This window comes from Rhinolophus sinicus, chromosome 4, assembly GCF_057876585.1.
Source record: "Rhinolophus sinicus isolate RSI-liver-muscle chromosome 4, RSI-T2T, whole genome shotgun sequence".
Classification (NCBI taxonomy): Eukaryota; Metazoa; Chordata; class Mammalia; order Chiroptera; family Rhinolophidae; genus Rhinolophus; species Rhinolophus sinicus.
The window spans coordinates 17,067,100-17,088,141 of record NC_142504.1 but is presented as its reverse complement, the minus strand read 5'-3'; the positions used below and the strand labels follow the sequence as shown (position 1 = coordinate 17,088,141).

General features: G+C 37.1%; 1 protein-coding gene across 2 annotated transcripts in view; it reads left to right on the top strand.

The window, feature by feature from the left end:
• STK31 (serine/threonine kinase 31) overlaps positions 1–18,584 on the top strand; it is a 65,540-nt gene extending 46,956 nt beyond the window's left edge. The window contains exons 21-23 of one of the 2 annotated variants that reach the window (XM_019727764.3): positions 1,576–1,698; positions 7,738–7,806; positions 18,180–18,584. In XM_019727764.3, the coding sequence (XP_019583323.2) occupies positions 1,576–1,698; positions 7,738–7,806; positions 18,180–18,410 (423 nt within the window). In that variant the 3' untranslated portion in view covers positions 18,411–18,584. The remainder of the gene's footprint in view (positions 1–1,575; positions 1,699–7,737; positions 7,807–18,179) is intronic. The other variant, XM_088797693.1, reaches the window with a different exon arrangement.
• The last annotated feature ends 2,458 nt before the right edge of the window (positions 18,585–21,042 follow it).

Sequence of the window (21,042 nt, the reverse complement as noted above, 5' to 3'; positions counted from 1 at the left end):
AAAGGTAAAATGAAAACGTAGAACTATAATGAAATGCTGGATTATGAAGTATTTACACAAAGTAGATTTGCTGGAATATTTATCGTATCAATTTATCTGAAAATTAGATAACATCCTAAAAATAACTAAGTTATGAGTTTTAAAAAGTTCTAAATTCTTAGGGATCCTGGTTAGTTTACCTTTTAAGCATGCCATTTGCGCAGCTGTAGACACCATATCTACTCCAAGAATTATTCTACCTATTTTATACTGATTTGTCAACTGTATTATCTCACGAAACTGTTTTAATCTTTAAAATTATTTACTCTGACATGCATATTTATTGATTAAACTCACCTTTTGCTTCATTTCTCACACGTCTTTCAGATTGAACTATTAAGCAGGAAGAGAAATTTGAAAACCAGTCTGTGGTCAAGATGACCGCTTTGCAGACTATAGCGTGCATATGAATCATCTAGGGATCTTTGTTAAAATGCAGAATTTTAGAAGATTCCTATTTTCATATCTTTTCAAAACAGAAAAGATACAACTACTCGCATTCAAAACCTGCTCTGACACTGTAATAGATTATTATAATTAATATGAGAGCCTTGGTCAATTTTTTTCAAGCTTTTTGATCATAGCCCTGACATTTTACTTGCATAAAACTACAAACCCTTATTACTCATGATGCACTCTAATATATTCTTTCTTGTCCATTCTGTTCTCTTTTATTTTTTTAAAGGACTACTGCTTGTGAATCCAAATAAAGTATACTTGAGCCGCACTAATGTCATAATTAAATAAATAAATAAATAAAATGCAAATTTTTATTTAGCATTTCTGGGATGGAGATTCTATATTTCTCAGAAGCTCCCAGGTGATGCTGTGGCTACTAGTCTTTGGACCACACACTGAGATGCAAGGATAAAGATAGGAGGAGGAGAAGAGATGGTTAGCAGTTAGTGATGTATGCTAGGTAATTATTTTGCTAATTACCTTTAGGTTTGCAATAAACCTGCAAGGTAGATATTATCTCCATTTTACAAAATAATTAGTTTAGACTTAAAGAGGTTAAAGCCCAGGGCAACACAGCAAGTAAGTAGGAGAGGGGGATTTCAGCCAAGGTGTGTCTGAATCTGGTGTTCACGTACTTGTCACAGATCATTCTTTGACACATTAGAAATAGTATACTTAGAAAATGGTCAGTAAGGAAGGAATGTACTTTGTAGACTTTCAGTTTTTAAAAAGTTACTTAGAATTTTCAGATTTAGAAAATAACACTGCTTCTTAGACCCTTATGAAATTTATTTTTTTTTAAAAAGTACCAAATGTTTAAAGAAACAGTGGTTCTTAGTTTTGAATCTACTTGAGTCTACAATGTGAAATGTAATCAAAGTCTCACTGTTAATTTTATGAGACTGATTTTAGGAGCAATTTATAATAGCAGAAATTAGGTAAAAATACTTGGAAGCAAAAGAGAATGATATATTGCAAATGAATTTTTGTTGTTGTTGTTGATTAAATGCTGAGTACTTCGCAGATAGCCATGTTAACTGTGTTGCCTCTAAGATACTTAACCTGTTGTTTTTGTAGAGTCAGCGAAGTTCAGTGAACATGATGGTCGGTGACTTGAGTTTGAGATCACCTGAGTTGAAAATGGGAAAACCTGCTTCTCCAAGTTCTGACTTGTATGCTTATGGCTGCCTTTTATTGTGGGTATGTTATTGTTTTAATTGAAATAGATCAGTCATATATATATATATATATTCCAGTATATTAAATTCATTATTTAGGGTTTTTTCTCAACATCTGGTCTAGTGTGTCATTTAAGGCTGCTGTTTCCTTGTTGATTGTCTCTCTAGAAGATCTGTCCTTTGGTGTCAATGGGATGTTAAAGTCCCCTACTATGATCGTATTACTGTTGATCTTTCCCTTTATTTTGGTCAGTAATTGCTTTATATATTTAGGTGCTCCTATGTTGGGTGCATAAATGTTTACAAGGATTATATCCTCTTGTTGGATCGATCCCTTTATCATTGTGTAATGTCCCTCCTTTTCTCTTACTACAGCCTGTTTTAAAATCTGTTTTGTCTGATATAAGTCTTGCTACTCCAGTTTTTTTGTTCATTTCCATTCTCATGAAATGTATATTTCCATCCCTTTACTTTCAGTTTGTGTGTGTCTTTTGATCTGAAGTGGGTCTTTTGTAGACAGCATATATGTCCATTTAGCTACTCTGTCTTTTTTTTTTTTTTTTTTTTTTTTTAATAAATTTTATTGGGGAATATTGGGGAACAGTGTATTTCTCCAGGGCCCATCAGCTCCAAGTCATTGTCCTTCAATCTAGTTGTGGTGGGCACAGCTTACTGGCCCATGTGGGAATCGAACCAGCAACCCAGTCATTCAGAACTCGTGCTCTAACCAACTGAGCCACCTGGCTGCCCCTACTCTGTCTTTTTTTTTTTTTTTTAAATGCATAAGTTAGGAACAACATTTATTACATTTTATTGTGTAAAGTCTTAGCATTATTCTTTTTCCCCCCCCCTTTCTTCCGCCTCCCCCCACACTCCAGTTCAAGCTATTGTTTCTCAGTCTAGTTGTATAGGACACAGCTCCCTGGCCCATGCTGGTATTATGAGCCTTGTGCTCCCCCCGGCTGAGGCTGTCGGTTGCCAGTCGTCTGTCAGCCGCTCACAGCAGTTCACAGCAGCTCTCGCTGTCTGCTGGCTGCTGGCTGCTCACACTGGCTGCCGGCCACTCACTCTGGCCACCAGCCAATCATGGTGGAAGCACATGGTAGCCCATGGCAGCACATGCAGCCCACGATGGCTGCCAGCCACTCACACTTGCTGCTGGCCACTCACGCAGCGGCCACTCATGGCAGCCCATGGTAGCCCATGGCAGCACATAGCAGCCCATGGCAGCTTACGCCAATCTCTGGTTGCTCATGGCTGCCCAGCTCCAGGGAGAGCTGTTGTTCATAATCTTAGCTGTAGAGGGTGCAGCTCACTGGCCAATGTAAGAATCGAACCAGCAACCTTGGCACTAGGAGCATGGCGCTCCAACTACCTGAGCCACTGGACCGGCCCTACCCTGTCTTTTGTTTGGCGCTTTTAATCCATTTACATCTAAAGTGATTATTGATAGGTACATAGTTATTGCCATTTTATTATTTGTCTTTACATTCTTTTTTTCCCCACCCTTCTTCTTAAAGAAGTCCCTTTAATATTTGTAGTAATACTGGTTTGGTGGTGATGAACTGCTTTAGCTTTTTCTTTTCTGGAAAGCTCTTTCTCTTCAATTTTAAATGATAGCTTTGCAGTGTAGAATAGTCTTGGTTGTAGGTCCTTCCTTTTTGTCACTTGGAATATTTCATGCCAGTGTCTTCTTGCCTGTCAAGTTTCTGTTGAGAAATCAGATGACAATCTTGTGCTGTTCTGTTTGGGTGTTTTCTGCTACCTTATCTTCTAAATTGCTGATTCGATTCTCTGCTTTATATAATCTGTTGATTCCCTGTAATCTTCATTTCAGTTATTGTATTCTTTATTTTTGACTGGTTCTTTTTTTGTTTTCTATCTCCATTTTTATGTTTCCTATCTCTTTGTTGAAGTTCTCCCTGAGATCATTGGACATGCTTATAACCATTGTTTGGGACTCTGCATCTGGTAGATTGCTTGTCTTCATTTTGTTTAGTTCTTTTTCTGGAGCTTTGTTCTATTCTTTTATTTGTGAGATGTTTCTTTGTCATCCCATTTTGGCTGCATCCATGTCTTGTTTCTATATATTAGGCAGGGCTGCTATGTCTCCTGGTCTTAGTTGAGTGGCCTGGTGTAGTAGGTGTGCTGTGGGGCCCAGTGGCGTGGTCTTCATGGTCACCAGAGCTGGGTGCTGCAGGTGTGTCCCTTGAGTGTGTTGTGTGTGTCCTCCTGTTGTAGTTGAGCCTTAGTTGCTATTTGCACATCAGTGGGAGGGGTTGACCTTTGGCCTCACTGGCCAAAGACTGGCCATGACTATAGTGAAGGAGCTGTTGTGCAGGGGCTGACCTGGTGGAATAGGATTTGCTTTAGCAGAGCTCTGGTGCCTGCCCACTCTTCCCTTTGGGTGTGTCACTCTAGGAGGTGGCCAGGTGATGCTCCAGCTCGGTTTGAGGCTGGCCCCTGGGCATACCAGCCCCAGGGCCATCTGGGAGCATACCTGCTGCTGGCCAAGTTCAGCCACAGCCTATACTCTGCCTGGGGCCACCTAGCGTGAGTCACAAGGCAGTCTACAGATGAGTCACCCACGCTGTGCTTATTCATGTCTTGAGAGGCCAAGCCCCAAATCAAGGCCTGCTGTAGCTAGTGCCAGCCTTGGGGCTGCTCATCCAGAGGTATGGGACATGCTGAGGCCAGATGCTGCTTGTTGGGTTTGTGAACTTTTGAGAGACTTTAGGGAAGGCATGGGCCAAGGCAGACAGCTTGTATGAAAAACCCACTGGAAGCAGCTTGGGGGTGTCTGAAAGTTGGGCGGGGCTGGGTCTCAAATCAGCAAGGTGGGGTGAATGAACGGTGTTTACCAGGTTGATGGAGACTCAGATATGGTGGCTGTCTGTGTCTGCCTGTGTCTGCATGCAGGGAGGGAGAGGGCTCAACAAAGAAACAATGGCTTCCGCCAGCTCCTCTGTCTGGGAGAAAGCTGCCCCTCCAGCCCTCACCTTGAAGCCAGACACTAGTTCCTCCCCGTATGTCTCTGTCACCTTTTGAGCTGCTGCCCCAGTGCTACAGCTCAGAGTGAGTGAGTCTGTCAGTGGGTAAGTCTGTGTACAGGTCCTTTAGGAGGAGCGCCTGGAAATGTAGCTGCCCTCTATCTCAGCCACAATTTCTGCTGGTTTTCACAATCAGAAATTATGAGGACTTCTCTCCCCAGCACTAGAACCCTGGGATGGAAAACTTGGTGTGGCACTGGGACCCCTTGCTCCTCTGGGGAGAACTTCCTCGGATGAGATATTTCTCCTGATTTTTAACAGCCACATATGGGTGTAGGGCCAGCCTGTTCCACATCTCTGCCCCTCCTACCAGTCTCGAGGTAGCTGCTTCTGTATGTTGATAGTTGTAGGGCTTCAGTTCAGCAAGACCAGGCAATTCTCAGTCTAATCTTTGTGTTTTAGTTGGGGGTATTTAAATCATTTACACTTAATGGTGATTATTGATATGTTAGGGTTGTTTCCCATTTTATTATTTGTTTTGCTTTTACTGTTTTGTGTTTATTTATTTCAATTTTCTTGACTTCGTTTGGGTTGCATGAGCATTTTTTGAGTCCATTTTGATTTATTTGTAGTGTTTTTGAGTGTATTTCCCTCTATAGTTTTCTTAGTGGTTGGTCTGGGTATGAAGGTATACATATGTATTGTATCACATTATACTGATATCAGAATTTTAATGCTTTCAGTGAAGTATAGAAGCCTTCCATTCAGGTTCCTTTACCCTCCCCATTTGTAAATATCATTGTCTTGAGCATCAGATAGTGTTATAACTTTTGTTTCAATCATCATATTTGATTTAGGAAACTCAGGATAAGAAGGCTAGTCATCGGCATTTACTCATATTTCTGTTTTTTTCTATTGTTTTTTATTCCTCCCTGATGATCTGCTACTCCTTTTTAAAATTAATTTCCTTTTTATTTGAAGTACTTCCTTTAGCCATTCTTTAAGAGTATGTTTCTAGCGACAGATTTTTTTTAGTTTTCATTTATCTAAGAACTTGATTTCATCTTCATTCCTGATGGATAGTTTTATAGAATATAGATTTTGTGGTTGAAAGTTATTTTCTTTCTTCAGTTGATAAATGTTTTGTCACTTGGTCTGTTCTCCATAGTTTCACATGAGGCCTTCTCTATTATTAAAATTGGTATTCTTTTATAGGTATTGTTTTGTTTATCTTTGGTTGCTTTCAAGGATTTCTTGTTTGTTTTTAATTTTCAAAAGTTTCATTAATTCTGAGTTTATCTTATTTGTGTCACTTTTTTTTTTGAATGGGTGGGAGTCATAAGGTCATAAGGTCCTTTGTCACTATGTTGTTCCTCCAGTCTTGGAGTCTCTAACCAGTTTGAGTTCCTCTCTTGACCTTTCAGAGCTCTCCTTTGGTCCTTTTATGTTATTTCCAGCTTCATAGTTGTATTTAGTGGTAAGAGTCAGGAAGAAACCATAAGTCCTTCTCATTTTCTTTTCTTTCTAATAATACTTCTGCTCATTTTTAAGTTTATTGTGTGGAACTTATTTGGGTCTGGATTTAAATAAACTATATAAAAGAAAAATACAGTGGTACCTCAGTTTTCGAACGTCTCTGTTGACAAACATTTTGGTTTACAAATGCTGTAAATTTTATGGATCTATGGTATCATTAGATAGTAAAATTCATGCTAAATTTGCAGTTTTAGGGGTTGATTTTAAAGGTCTGGAATGGATTAATCCATTTTGCATTACTTTCTATGGGGAAACCGTGCCTCAGTTTTCGAATGTTTCAGAACTCAAGTGGTCTTCAGGAACGGATTATGTTTGAAAACTGAGGTACCATTGTAATATATGATATTTATGAGATGATTAAAATTCAAAAACTGGGTATTTTAAAAGAAGTATTAATATTTAGTGTGATACTGGGATTATGTCAAAATGTACTTTATCTTTTAGAAATATGTACTAAAATATTTGAAGATAAAATTATGAGATATGTAGGATTTGCCTCAAAAATAAAATACATGGGTTTGCACATAGGGCAAGAGTGGTCATTGGTTGATGGTTACTGGGTCTGGTGATGAGTACATAAGACTCAGAATATCTTTGTGTATGTAAGAAATTATCCATATTTAATCATTTAAAAAAGTTTAACATTTATTTCTTGAACACAAGTTAGGTATTAGGGAGGAAGGAAAACTTGACTGATTTATTATTTTTTGTACTTAAGGTATGAGTATTGGGGAAACCAGTATGATCTATGAGGTCTGACAATTAAGTTCACGAACTTGTTGCAATGATGCTGCTAACCTTTGTGATATCAGAGGGTTTACTCATTATGAATTTGTACCAACTAGACAGTTAACCAAGTCTACTATTTGGAAGTGCTGAAAAGGCTATGTGAAAAAGTTAGATGACCTGAACTTTTTGCCAACAATTCATGGCTCTTATATCATGACAATGCACCAGCTCACATGGCACTGTATTGGAACACCCTCCCTACTCACCTGATCTGGCCCCCAATGACTTCTTTCTTTACCCAAAGATAAAGGAAATATTGAAAGGAAGACATTTTGATGACATTCAGGGCATCAAGGGTAATATGACGACAGCTCTGATGGCCATTCCAGAAAAAGAGTCCAAAATTGCTTTGAAGGGTGGACTAGGTCCTGTCGTCGGTGCATAGCTTCCCAAGGGGAGTAGCTCAAAGGTGACCATAGTGATATTCAGCAGTGAGGTATGTATATTTGAAGGTATGTATATTTTTCGAGGACAAGTTCTTGAACTTAATTGTCTCACCTCGTAAGCTACTAAATTTTAATAAATTTGTTTATAAGGTGAGGAAGTATTGAAAGTACTTATACTATGTGCATAAACTTGTGAACAAGTAGTTATTATAATGTAAGTTTTTTTATCCTTTAAGGGATAATGTGCTTTCTTTGAGTTAGCTTTTCTCACCAGAATCTGAAGAGTTCCAGACTCGACTCTGCTATAGGGTCAGTATTTTAGTACATTATAAATTTATTCCTTCTCATTTTCTTTAACAGCTTTGTGTTGAAAATCAAGAATTGGAGACAAATGAAGATGGAATCCCAGAAGTTGATCAGTTTCACTTGGTATGTGACCTTTTGTCATTTACTAGTTGGAAACGTGATATAGATGTGTAGCAATAATGTAAACTTAAATATTTGACTGAATGTCCTCTAATTTTTGTAAGAATGCAAAATAACACTCACAATAGTCACAATAAAGAAATGTTAAAAAGTATGTGCCCTACCCAACACCATTGCCAGTGAGTTACTGCTAGAGAAAACTGTGGGATATATGTTTGTCACACAAATTATGTAAATAATCTGCCGTGTTTCCCCAAAAATAAGGCGAGCTCTTATATTAATTTTTGCTCCAAAAGACACATTAGGGCTTATGTTCAGGGGATGCCATGCTGAAAAATCATGCTAGGGCTTGTTTTCTGGTTAGGTCTTACTTTTGGGGGAACACGGTAAGTAATAATTAAGGAAAAAATAGTCTCTGCTGTATCTTCCAAGATCATATTATAATTAATGTTTTACTCTCTTTATAAGTACTTAGTTGTGTCTTCCCTTTGTCAAACGTCTGTGTCTTTCATATTGTTTTGCTGTTCATGTACTGTGTATTCAGCCAACATATTTTGAATACTTGCTCTATACCAGGAATTGAAGTAGGGACTGGGTTACTAGGATTGCAGCATTGAAGAAATTAATAATTTAGAAATATGAACAACTAAACAACCAAGATCTACAAATAGAATATTAAGAAAGTACTTTGGAAGAAGTTAAGTGTTAATTCTGTAGAGAAAGGGGGAGGGAAGAGGTAGGTCACAAATGCCACCAACTAATTATTTGAGGTGAATCTTCAAGATTGAATTAGTAGTTTATGTGATGTAGAGTGAGGTTATGGGCATTTCTGATAAAGACAGTAGCCTGCACTAAGACGTTAAAATATTAATATTGAATTCTTTTGAAATGGAATAGTCCAGTATGACTAAAGGTTAAATATAGCAATAAATGAGTCTATGAAAATACAGTGATTAGGCTCTAAAAGTTTTCATGCCATTTAAAAAAAATTTTTTTATAATATTTTGCAAGTGTTTTTATGACTTCAATTTTTAAAGAGCAGTTTTTAAGTTCACAGCAAAATTGAGAGGAAGGTACAGAGATTTCTCATATACCAACTTCTACCACATTTACATAGTCTATCCATTACCAGTATCCTCCCACCAGAGAGGTGCATTTGTTACCACTGATGAACCTGTATTGATACTTCATTATCATCCAAGTCTGTAGTGTACATAAGGGCTCACTCTTGGTGTTGTACATTCTATGGGTTTAGACAATATTATCACATGTACCCGCCATTATAGTATTACACAGAATATTTTCACTGCCCTAAAAATCCTCTGTGCATTGCCTATTCATCTCTACCTTCCCAGACCCCTGGAAACCACTGATCTTTCTATTGTCTCCATAGTTTTGCCTTTTCTAGAATGTCATATAGTTGAAATAATATAGTATGTAGCTTTTTCAGATTGGCTTTTTTCCATTTAGTAATACGCATCTATGATTTCTTCAGGTCTTTTTATGGCTAGTGAGCTCATTTCTTTTCTTTTTCTTTTTTTTTTTTTTAAAGAATTTTTTGGGAAAGGGGAACAGGACTTTATTGGGGAATAGTGTCTACTTCCAGGACTTTTTCCAAGTCAAGTTGTTGTCCTTTCAATCTTAGTTGGGGAGGGCGCAGCTCAGCTCCAGGTCCAGTTGCCCGTTGCTAGTTGCAGGGGTCGCAACCCACCATCCTTTATGGGAGTGGAGGAATTGAACTGGCAATCTTGTTGTTGAGTGCCCGCTCTCCAACCAACTGAGCCATCCGGGAGGCAGCTCAGCTCAAGGTGCCATGTTCAATCTGAGTTGCAGGGTGCGGAACCCATCATCCCTTGCGGGACTCGAGGAGTTGAACTGGCAACGTTGTGGTTGAGAGCACTGTTGTGGTTGTGCACTGGCCCACGTGGGAATCGAACAAGCGGCCTTCGGCGTTAGGAGCACAGAGCTTGTCGGGCGGGAGACCCAGCTCGCCGCGCCATTTTTCAGGCGGGCCGGCCTGTGGGGTCTCTGCTCCCACTCCCCACACAAGAATGCAGGATATGGTGAGGCCAAAAAAGAACACCCACGGAGCCATAGGTAGGGGAGTCATACCACTACGGTCTCACTGGAGGCTGGGTCCACCGGTCGCGCGACCTGCCGTCCGCCTTTCCTCCGACCGACCGACCGACGACTCTCCTCCGCTCTCCTCGACTCTGTTCCTCTACTCTCCTCGACTCTGCTCGGCAATCCTCGGCAGTCCTCGGCAGTCCTGGGCTCTCCTCTCTAGCTGCAGCAGTTATACCAGTGGCCAATCGGCTAGCCGGCCACAGCCGACGGCCAATCAGCCACAGCCGACGGCCATCCACTACCCGAGCCAGCACCCTTCCAACAGGAGGCCGAGAGCCTGTAAACTACTTTCTGGGGCTCTGTCCCCAAGAGCTTCAACCGCCTGAGCCGCCGGGCTGGCCCCTCATTTCTTTTTATCGCGAAAAATATTCCATTGTCTGGATGTACACAGTTTATTTATCCACTCACCTACTGAAGGATAGCTTGGTTGCTTCCAGGTTTTGGTAATTATGAATAAAGCTTCAGTAAATATCTGTGTGCAGGTTTTTGTGAGGGCATAAGTTTTCATTTCCTTGGGTCAATACCAAGGAGTGCAATTGCTATATTATATGATAAAAAAGTATGTATAGTTTTGTAAGAATCTGCCAAATTGTCTTCCAAAATGGCTGTACTATTTTGCATTGCCACCAGTGAGGGATAAGAGCTCCTCTTGCTCCACATACTTGTAAGTGTTTGGTGGTGTCAGTGTCCTGGATTTCAATACTAAAAGATGTGTAGTGGTATCTTTTTGTTGCTTTATTTTACATTTCTTTGATGACATGTGATGGGGAACATCTTTTCATATGCTTATTGCCTGCCATTTGTATATCTTCTTTGATGAGGTGTCTGGTAAAGTCTTTGGCTCATTTTTAATCATGTTGTTTTTTTATTGTTGACTTTTAAGAATTATTTGTATATTTTGAATAACAGTCTTTTATTAGATAAGTCTTTGCAGATATTTTCTCATAGTCTGTGGATTATGTTTTTATTTTCTTGACCGTATTTTTTGCAGAGCAGAAAATTTTAATTTTAATGGGGTCCAATTTATCAGTTCTTTTTTTCATGGATTGTGTGCTTTTGGTGTTGTATCTAGAAAGTTTTTGCTGAACCCAACTTCTTCTAGGTTTTCTCCTAGTAAGTTATCTTCTAGGAGTTTTATAGATTTTTGTTTTACATTTTATTTTTAAAATTTTTATTAAATTTATTGGGATGACATTGGTTACTAAAATTATATAGGTTTCAAGGGTACATTTGTATAATACATCATCTATGTATTGCTTACATTTTAGATCTGTGATCTATTTTGAGTTAATTTTTGTGAAGGTTGTAAGGTCTGTGTCTAGATTCATTTCTTTTTGCATGTGGATGTCCAGTTGTTCCAGAACCGTTTGTTGAAAAGACTATCTTTTTTCCATTGTATTGCCTTTTCCCCTTTGCAAAGATCAGTGGACTATGTTTATATGAGTATATTTTGTTCCATTGATCTATTTGTTTATTCTTTACCCAAACCACACAGTATTGATTACTGTAGCTTTATAGTAAAGCTCCAGCTTTGTTCTCTTTCAATACTGTGTTGGCTATTCTGGATCTGTTTGTTGATATCCACAAAATAACTGTTCGCGGGAATTTTGATTGGGATTGCATTAAATCTGTAGGTCAATTTGGGAAGAATTTCTGTCTTGATAATATTGAGTCTTTTTATTCATGAACATGGAATATCTCTCTGTTCATTTAGTTCTTTAATTTCTTTCATCAGCATTTTGTAGTTTACCTCATATAGATCTTGTTAATATTTTGTTAGATTTATACTGAAGTATTTCAAATTTGAGGGTGCTAATGTAAGTGGTATTATGTTTTCTTGTTTTGCTTTTAAAATTACATCTTTATTGAGAATAAAATTTACATACCATACAATCCACCCTTTTAAAGGAAACAAATTAAGGGCTCTAGAATATCGACAGGTATGTGTGGCCATCACCACCATTTTTAAACATTTCATCACCTCAAAACAAACCTCTTAACACTTTAGCTATCATTCCTCTACCCAGCCATCTTCCCCAGCCTAAAGTAAGCATTAATCTACTTTTGATCTTTGTAGATTTGCCTAATTTGGGTATTTCATATAAATGGAATAACATGATATGTGGTCTTTTGTGACTGGCTTCTTTCACTTAACGTTTTCAAGGTTCATCCATATTGGTATTAAAATTTCATCAATTGCCTGACATTGATCTTCATAGCTGTGTTTTCCTTATTTTAATCTAGAATGTTGACTGGGCTGTACTCATCTTACAGCTCGACTGAGGAAGAATCTGCTTCCAAGCTCACATGATTGTTGGGAGAATTCAGTTCCTCTCTAGTTGTTGGCCAGAGGCTGTCCTCAATTGTTTGCCATATATCCATCATACCAGCTTGTTTCATCAAAGTGTACAAGCAGAGAAGGCACTAAAGGAGTCTGTTAGCTAGACAGAAGTCACAGTTTTTCATAAACAACTCATAGAAGTGACATCCCATCACTTTTTTTCTTCATTAGAAGAATTTCACTAGGTCAAGCCTACACTCAAGGGGAAAGTATTTCATTAGGATATGAATACCAGGAAGTAGGGATCACTTGGGGACACCTTAGAAGTCTGGCTACCAGATTGTCATCTGTCAGTTATGTGTGAGACACTCTATTAGGTGTATATATAGAGAGTTGAGGACTGTCAAGTTCTTCAACTTTGTTGTAAGTAGAAGTTTCTATTTAAGGTGAGCAGCCATTGTGGACATCAAATGAGCATACTTGGCTTGTGTAGTATTTGCTTCTATGATTTGAGGCAGCCATTAGTGCTGGGAATGGAGTTGTCGTTTACCTACATTTTGTGATCACACAGTTATCAAACAAATGAGGGAACTATAGACTGAATATTACAGAGGCTATATCACAGGTGGAGAGAAATCATGGAATCATGCATTTTAAACAGGTATTAGAGGATAATTAATTCACTTGTCTACAGCCCTCAGAAGAATTTCTTTGGGGAATATTCCCCACAAATGGCCTTCAGCCTCTGCTTAAGTACTTTTATGTTCAGAGCAACCCATTTTATTATTTATTCTAAGATTCATTCCTTCAAATAGATATTCTTTCACATAATATGTTTATGATACAAAATCCAAAAGTTACAGGAGAAAGTACATACTGTAAAAAGTAATCTCCCTATCAGTGTGTTCTTCAGTTACTCAAGTCCCTTTGCCAGAAACACTAGCGTTATTGCTAGTTTCTTGTGATTCCTTCCAGAAAAGCCTATGTATGTATCCTTTTAAAAATAGATTATTGTTTTATTAATTTAAATAAATTATGTTTGGTCCGTGAGCTCAATAAATAGGACTTTATATTATGCATCATTGTATCCCCAGTGTCTTTAGCTCGACACAGACTAGGACCTTAATAAATGTTTTAAATGAATGAATGAATCTGGTTTTATATTTTTTCTGGTAAATATTCTTCATCTGCTATTTCTTATACTGTCCTTTTTCCTCCATTGCCTCCCTATATTTTCAATCTCTCTGGAATTCATTCTTATATATGGTACGAAGTAAGGATCTAATTTTATCTTTTTATATGTGAAAAGATAGTTGACCCGGCACCATTTATTCAATAGTCAGTTTTTCTCCACTGACTAATAATGCTACTCTATAGTGTGCCAAGTTTCTATGTACTCAGGAATCTGTTTTGGGCTCTGTTCTGTTGTTCGTTTATTGATCCCTGGGCCGGCACTACACTGTTTTAAATACCGTATCTTTATAGAGGGTTTTGGCTTTCCTTTCTTCCTTTTTTCTTTAACATTGTCTTGGTTATTCTTGTAACTTTATTCTTCTATATGAATTTTGGCACCAACTGAAGACCTCTGAAAAACATTGTTGAGACTTTGGAAGTATATTGAATTTATAGGATAATTTGAAGAATTGCTACCTTGATATTTTTGTGGTTGGGAAAATAATGCATCTTCATATTTTGGACACTTTTTATTGCATTGGTTATGATATAAATTTTATTATTTTTTTGTTTTAAACAACTTCGTAAGTAGTTTACATTATATCCAAAAGTATGTATATCATGAAGCAAAACCTGTGAAGCCGTATCTCGTTGTTTCGGTTTGCATTTCCCTGATGACTAATGATGTTGAGCATCTTTTCATTTGTGTATTGGCCATCTACATATCTTCCTTGGAGAAATGTCTGTTCAGAACCTTTGCTCATTTAAAAATTGGGTTCTTGTTTTTATATCATTGAGTTGTAAGAGTTATTTATATTCTAGATACAAATCTTTTATTAGATACATGACTTGTGAATGTCTTCTCCCATTCTGTGGGTTGCATTTTACTTTCTTAATGGTGTTCTTTGAAGAACAAAAGTTTTAAATTTTAATAACGTCCAACTTATCTATTTTTCCCTTTGTTGCTGGAGCTTTTGGTGTCATTTCTAAGAGTCCTTTACTAAATCCAAAGTCATGAGGATTTACATATGTTTTTTTCAAGAGGTTTTATAGTTATAGCTTTCACATTTAGTTCTTTGGAGTTAAACTTTGTATATTGTGTAAAGTAGGATTTCAACTTTATTCCTTTGCATATGGCTATCCAATTATCCCAGTACCATTTGTGGAAAAGACTGTTTTTCCTCTATTGAATGGTCTTGATACCTTTGTTGAAGTCAGATGACTACAAATACATGGGCTTATTTCTGGACTCGCAATTCTATTTCATGGGTATACATGAATGAGTCTGTCCTTGTGCCATTACCACGCCTGTTGATTACTGTTGCTTTGTATTAAAGATTTAAAATTGGGAAATGTGAGTATTCCTATTTTGTTCTTTCTCAGGATTATTTTGGCTCTTCTGGGTCCCTTGCAATTCTATATAAATTTTGTTTTATTTTTCCCCCTCACTATGTTTACACACACACACACACACACACACACACACACACACACTTAATGTATGATTTACCCTCTTAGTAATATTTTAAGTATACAGTATTGTTAAATATGTATAGGCGCTGTGCTGTTCAGTAGATCTGTAGGACTTACTCGTTTTGTATAACCAATATCTCTCCCCCTCCCAGCCAGTCCTCCTGGTAACCACCATTCTACTGTGTGCTTCTATGAGTTTGATTATTTTAGATTCCTCATAAAGGAGGATCATGCAGTATTTGTGTGTCTGTGTCTGGCTCATTTCACTTGGCATAATATGCTCCAGGTTCATCCATGTTGCTGCACATGGCATAATTTCTTTCTTTTTAAAGGCTGAATAATATTCTAATGCAGGGGTGTCCAAACTGCGGCCCGCGGGCCAACTGCGGCCCCCAATCCATTTTTTATTGGCCTGCAGCAAATTCTAAAAATATATTTAATTTACTTAAATAAACCAGGTGAGGCAATACGTACTTCACCTCGAATGAGTGGCCCAGCTGTTTGTGTAGTTTACCACATATGGCCCTTGGTGAAAACCGTTGAAAAAAGTTTGGACACCCCTGTTCTAATGTATGTAAATACCATATTTTTTGTCTTTATCAATATATATATTGAAAATTTAGAATGTTTCCATGTCTTCGCTGTTGCAGATAATGCCACAGTGAACATGGGAATGCAGATATCTCTTGGAGATCCTGATTTCAATTCCTTTGGATATCTATCCAGAAGTAGAATTGCTGGATCATATGGTTGTTCTAGTTTTAATTTTTTGAAGAATCCCCATACTGTTTTTAAGAGGGGCTGTAGCCATTTGCATTCCCACCAACAGTGTACAAGGGTTCCCTTTTCTCTACATTTAGCCATTTTTTTGGTTGTTGTTATTAATAATAGCCATCCTAATAGGTGTAAGGTGATATTTCATTGTAGTTTTGATTTGCATTTCCTTCATGAGTAGTGATCGAGCACCTTTTAAATGTGTTTATTGGCCATTTATCTGTCTTCCTTGGAAGAATGTCTAGTCAAGTCCTTATAAGCCCGTTTTCAAATTGGGTTATTTGGGTTGTTTTTTGTTGTTGGTAGGTTGTGAGAGTTCCTTACATCTCTTCGATATTAATCTTTATCATATGTATGGTTTGCAAATATTTTCTTCCATTCCACAGATTGCCTTTTCACTTTGTTGATTGTTTCCTTTGCTGTGCAGAAATAGTTTCATGTAATCACATTTGTCTGTTTTTGCTTTTATTGCCTGTGCTTTGGTGTCATATCCAAAAAACCATTGCCAAGACTTGCATAAGAAGCTTTTCCCCTGATATCTTCTAGGAGTTTTATAAATTCAAGTCTTATATTTAATTCTTTAATTCATTTTATTTTTGTGCACGGTATATGATAAGGTACAATTTCATTATTTTGCATGTGTACATTCTGTTTTCCAACCATGTAGTGTAGAAACTATCCTTTCCCCATTCTGTATTGTTGGCATTCTTTCCGAAGATCAGTTGGCCATATATGTGTGGGTTTAGTTCTAGGTTTTCTATATTGTTCCGTTGATCTGTGTGTCTGTTTTCATGCCAGTATCATACGTTTTGGTTACCATAGCTTTATAATAGTTCAAATCCAGGAAGTATGATGCCCCCAGCTCTATTCTTTGTTAAGATTGCTTTGTCTAATTCTTTGTCAAGATCACTTTTGTGGTTCCATATGAATTTTAGGATTTTTTTCTGTTTCTGTGTGAAATGCCATTGGAACTTTTTTTAACATTTGCATTGAATCTTTAGGTCATCTTGGGTAGTATAGACTAGGGTTTCCAGGCTCTCGGGAATATTTTTCGCTTTCCCATTCCCGAATCCCGAGATATAAACAGTTTTCTGTTCTCCACGATGAATCATTCCCACAAAGTGACGGCTGATGCTACCAACAACCTGGGTTCAAGGAGCCAATTTTCCCGATTTCCCAATTGCTCGGGATTTGGGAACGGAAAAGGGAAAAAAATTCCAGAGAACAGGTGGGAATTCCTGCCCTGAAACCCTAGTGATAAATAGGAAAAATGTCTAAGAGATACATTGTGAGTAGTATGTTTATTTTCCATTGTGGGTATTACTGGGTTAAAGAGCCAATTTTTCCAGTTCCCAAACAACTTTTCTCAGGATTTGGGAAGGGAAAGTGAAAGAAATTCCTGAGAAAGGGCGGGAATTCCCACCTGGAAACCCTAATATAGACATTTTAATAGTAGTATTAATTCTTTGAATCCATGAACATGAAATAATGTTTTTCACTGTTTGTATCTTTAGTTTCTTTCACCAATGACTTACAGTTTTTAATGCACAGATTTTTCACTGTCTTGGTTAATTTTTTAATAAGTATTATTTGATGCTTTTGTAAGTGGGATTGTTGTATTTCTTTTTCAGAAGTTTTGTTGATTGTATTTTATTGGAATCATGTAAAGTTTATAAATTAGCTTAGGGAAAGTTGATGCATTTGTGATGAGAGTCCCTTTGTCCAAAAATGTGATTCTCTCTACTTGTTCTGAATCTACCGTGGTGCTTTTCAAGAGCATGTGGTATTTTTTCTCATTTAGATTTTGTAATTTTTAATTGTTTATATCTATTATCTTTAAATACATTTATATCTATTATCTTTATATTGTTTATATATTTTAATTGTTTATATCTATTATCTTTAAATATGTTTAAAAACATCCTGTAGAGTGCAGTGTGGGCATTGGAATTAATTCATTTAGCAAATGAGTATCTGTTATTTTCCTGACATTGTTAGTTGTTGGGGATGAAGTGATGAAGTAAAATTTCTGATCTTAAGAATCTTAGAGTCTAATGAGGACACTAGTAATAAACAGGTGATTTTCATTTAGTGTGAAACATGCTCTCATTGGAGTCACAAAAGGAGTGGGGAGGAAGGCATTCCCAGGTGCTTTGGGAGGTAGAAATAATAGAGGAGCAATATTATAGTGTTGTTTCCATGTGCTAGTACTCTGACTAATGCCCTAAAAAGAGGGAAAAAGGGAAGTCATAAAATATCTTTTCTTGTAATTTCATTTGTTATTGAGATATTTCAGCTGTGATTCTTTTTTTTTCTTTTTACATTTTCCCCCTGTAATTCAATTCCATTGTTTTATTACTGGAGTAATCCCTTTCCAATAAAAACTAATGGAATTTTGTAGAAATCTTTAAAAATCTAAATAGGAAAAATTGATTTTAGCTCTGTATCATTGATTAAAAGTGTTTTTGAATTGGATCCTCCGTCATTATTACAGTTTTCTCCTTTCATTGGTTTGTTTTGGTTTTATAACATCTCTTTTTCCTTGCAGGATGATAATGTCAAATCCCTACTCCGTAGCTTGATCTGTTGTAGAAGTTCAGTGACTGCTGAGCAAGTTTTGAATGCTGACTGTTTCTTGCTACCAAAGGGGAAATCAACTCCAAACCCAGAAAAAGAAACTGAATATACCCAATATAAAGATGAAGAAGAATTAAGGATGGAGAACTTGGATAAATATAAGGAAAAGATAAGAAGTGGTGAAGCCAACTTTGATTGGTAGATTAGGATTCTTTTGTTGTTTCAGATGTTCCTTTTAAAAACTTTGTTTAGTTTGGTTAAATAAACAAAATGTGGAAGTATTCTGGGGCTAGTTAAGTTGTGTCTTTGGTATTCCAGTTGTGAAAAATAAAAGATGTTTGGCTATGCAAAAAAATTGTATACTTTGAAATTTCATTTAACTGGAGGCGTTAAGCAAGGGTTTTCTTTTGACATTGCATATTCAAAAGTTATTTTTTGAAATTGCATAATTAGACTATTATACTTGTAATAGAAAAGTTTATTAGATTGTTGGACAGACCCAATACAGATTTTCAGTATGTTGGCCGCCCGATGATGAAGGGTGATACTTTTGTTCAGTAAGTGATAGTTTGCATCTGCTTTGTATCCAGTTCTGAAGATGTGTGAAGATAAATAAAACACAGCCCTTACACTTATAAAGCAAACAATCTATTGAGAAAGTCAGAGATATAAACAGATCTTCATAATATAATATAGAAGATCTGGGATTACTATACATCTAGTAATAGCTCTAGAAAGAGCTTTATGGGATTACAGAGCAGGAGTACTTTTCCAGTGGAAGAAGGGTGTCAGGGAAAGCTTTCAGGGTAGCACTACCTTAGTTAAATCTTAAAGGATGAGTCAGTAGTAACGGTCACAGAGGAGCAAGAGCATCTTCATTAGCAGAGAAAGCGTGATGAAAGCACTGAAGGGAGAAACAGCTTGCTGTGTTTAATAGTATAAAATCAGAGGCAGGGAATAGTCATATAGGCCGATGGGGGCTTTGTAGGAAATAATAAAAGGCTATACCTAATCATTTTATAGGAAATGTGGAGTCATTGAAGAATTTTAAACAGCTTTAGCTCTCTCAAAATTCATCTTCTACCTTCCACCAGGATAGGAGGTAGGAAGACTGGTTAGAAAGCTATTATAATAAAGTAGGTGAGAAATGAAAACACATCTAGGGAAGTAGAAATAGTGATGAAACATATGGGACAAATTTATGAAATAATTAGGAGGCAAATCAGTTAGACTTGGCATTGAGTGTATGTAGACTAAAGAATGGTAGTCTGTAATTGCCTATTCAAAATCCAGTCTTCCTTTTTTTTTCTTAGTACGTACGTAATAGATTCCAGTTCTCTTTGGGGTGGCACTGTACTTGGCTAAAATACTACATCTACCCTTTTCTCTTTTGGCTGAGGCCTTTTTTAATTTTAATTTTTCAATTACAGTTGACAGTCAGTATTTTATATTAGTTTCAGGTGTACAGCATAGTGGTTAAACATTTATGTAATTTACAAAGTGAATCCCCCAATTAGTCGAGTATGCGGCTGGCACCATACATTAGTTGAGGCCTTTCGACTAGGTTCTTGCAAATAAGTCTCCTTACACATAGGTGACTCTGCTGAGAGATGTGCCCTTTTGCCTTTACCCCTTTCCTATTGCCTAGGAACTAACACTATGGTTCGAATTTGAATAGCCTCCTGGCATAATGAAATGACCTCGAGGATGAAGCCCATGAACTGGGGTGATGGAGCAGCAAGTTAGAGGGAGCTCATGTCTCTCACCATTCTGTACTGGCTTCAAGATTTCATGTTATTTCAGATAAAAACCCTTACGTTAGTGACAGTGTGGCCCCTGTACCAGCAGCCTCAGCATCACCTGGAAACTTATCAGAAATGCAAATTCTTGGCTCCACCTCACACTTACTAAATGAGAATGTCTGGGGTGAAGCTGGGCAATTTGTGTTCTAACAAGTGCTTTACTTTATTCTAATACACACTAAAGAGAACCATTGCCACACATTCAAGCCATTGCTACTTTTTGGGTTTCCTATTTTATAATAGAACTTAATTTTAGCTGATTCAGTAATAAAGGCACAGCAATTAGGTTTGAAGCAAACTTGGATAATTAAAAGGAACAAAGAATAGATCATTTTATTCATACTCAACTATTTTAAATAAAGAATTAGGCCAGTATTTTCCAAATGTGTTCTGCTGAGTACTAGTCCCTTGGGATGTTCAGCATAAAAAGAATCCTGTGATTAGTTGTTCGAGAAGTAATGAATGCTAAATTGGAGATTGATCATGCATATTAGATGGTAAAGGTCCTAAAAAGTTCTCTAGAAGAGAAACCTGTTTAGTTTTTATCCCAACATTTGCCAAATTTGACAGCAAGACCCCCTTTTAAACATAATACCTAGCAACTTCTGTTTTGTGAAAATAGGGAATCCCATTTTGTGGTATACTAAGTTAGTTTTTATTTTCATTCTTGTTTTAAAATGGCAGATATTAAAGAGACAAATGTCTAAGTATCCCTTCAATGCCACAAATGTTTCTTCAAATATGTTTATATATGTGTAAGGGAAATGCAAAGACAAACAAATGTGTTTACTGCCCTGTGGGCAGCCTGAGAACGATGCAGCATGTAATAAACTGTAAGAAGAGTAATAATGGATGTCACCACAAAGAGGAAGCAGAGGAGGGATGAGGTTGAGGAATAGACATTTGACTCGTTTTAGAGGAGCAGTGGGACTCCACTTATTTGGAACTGGAACAGGGTATTCCAGGCCATGGAAATTAAGAGAGCTCAAAGGATAGATTTGGGAAAGGACAAGAATTTGGCTGGAGCTTAGG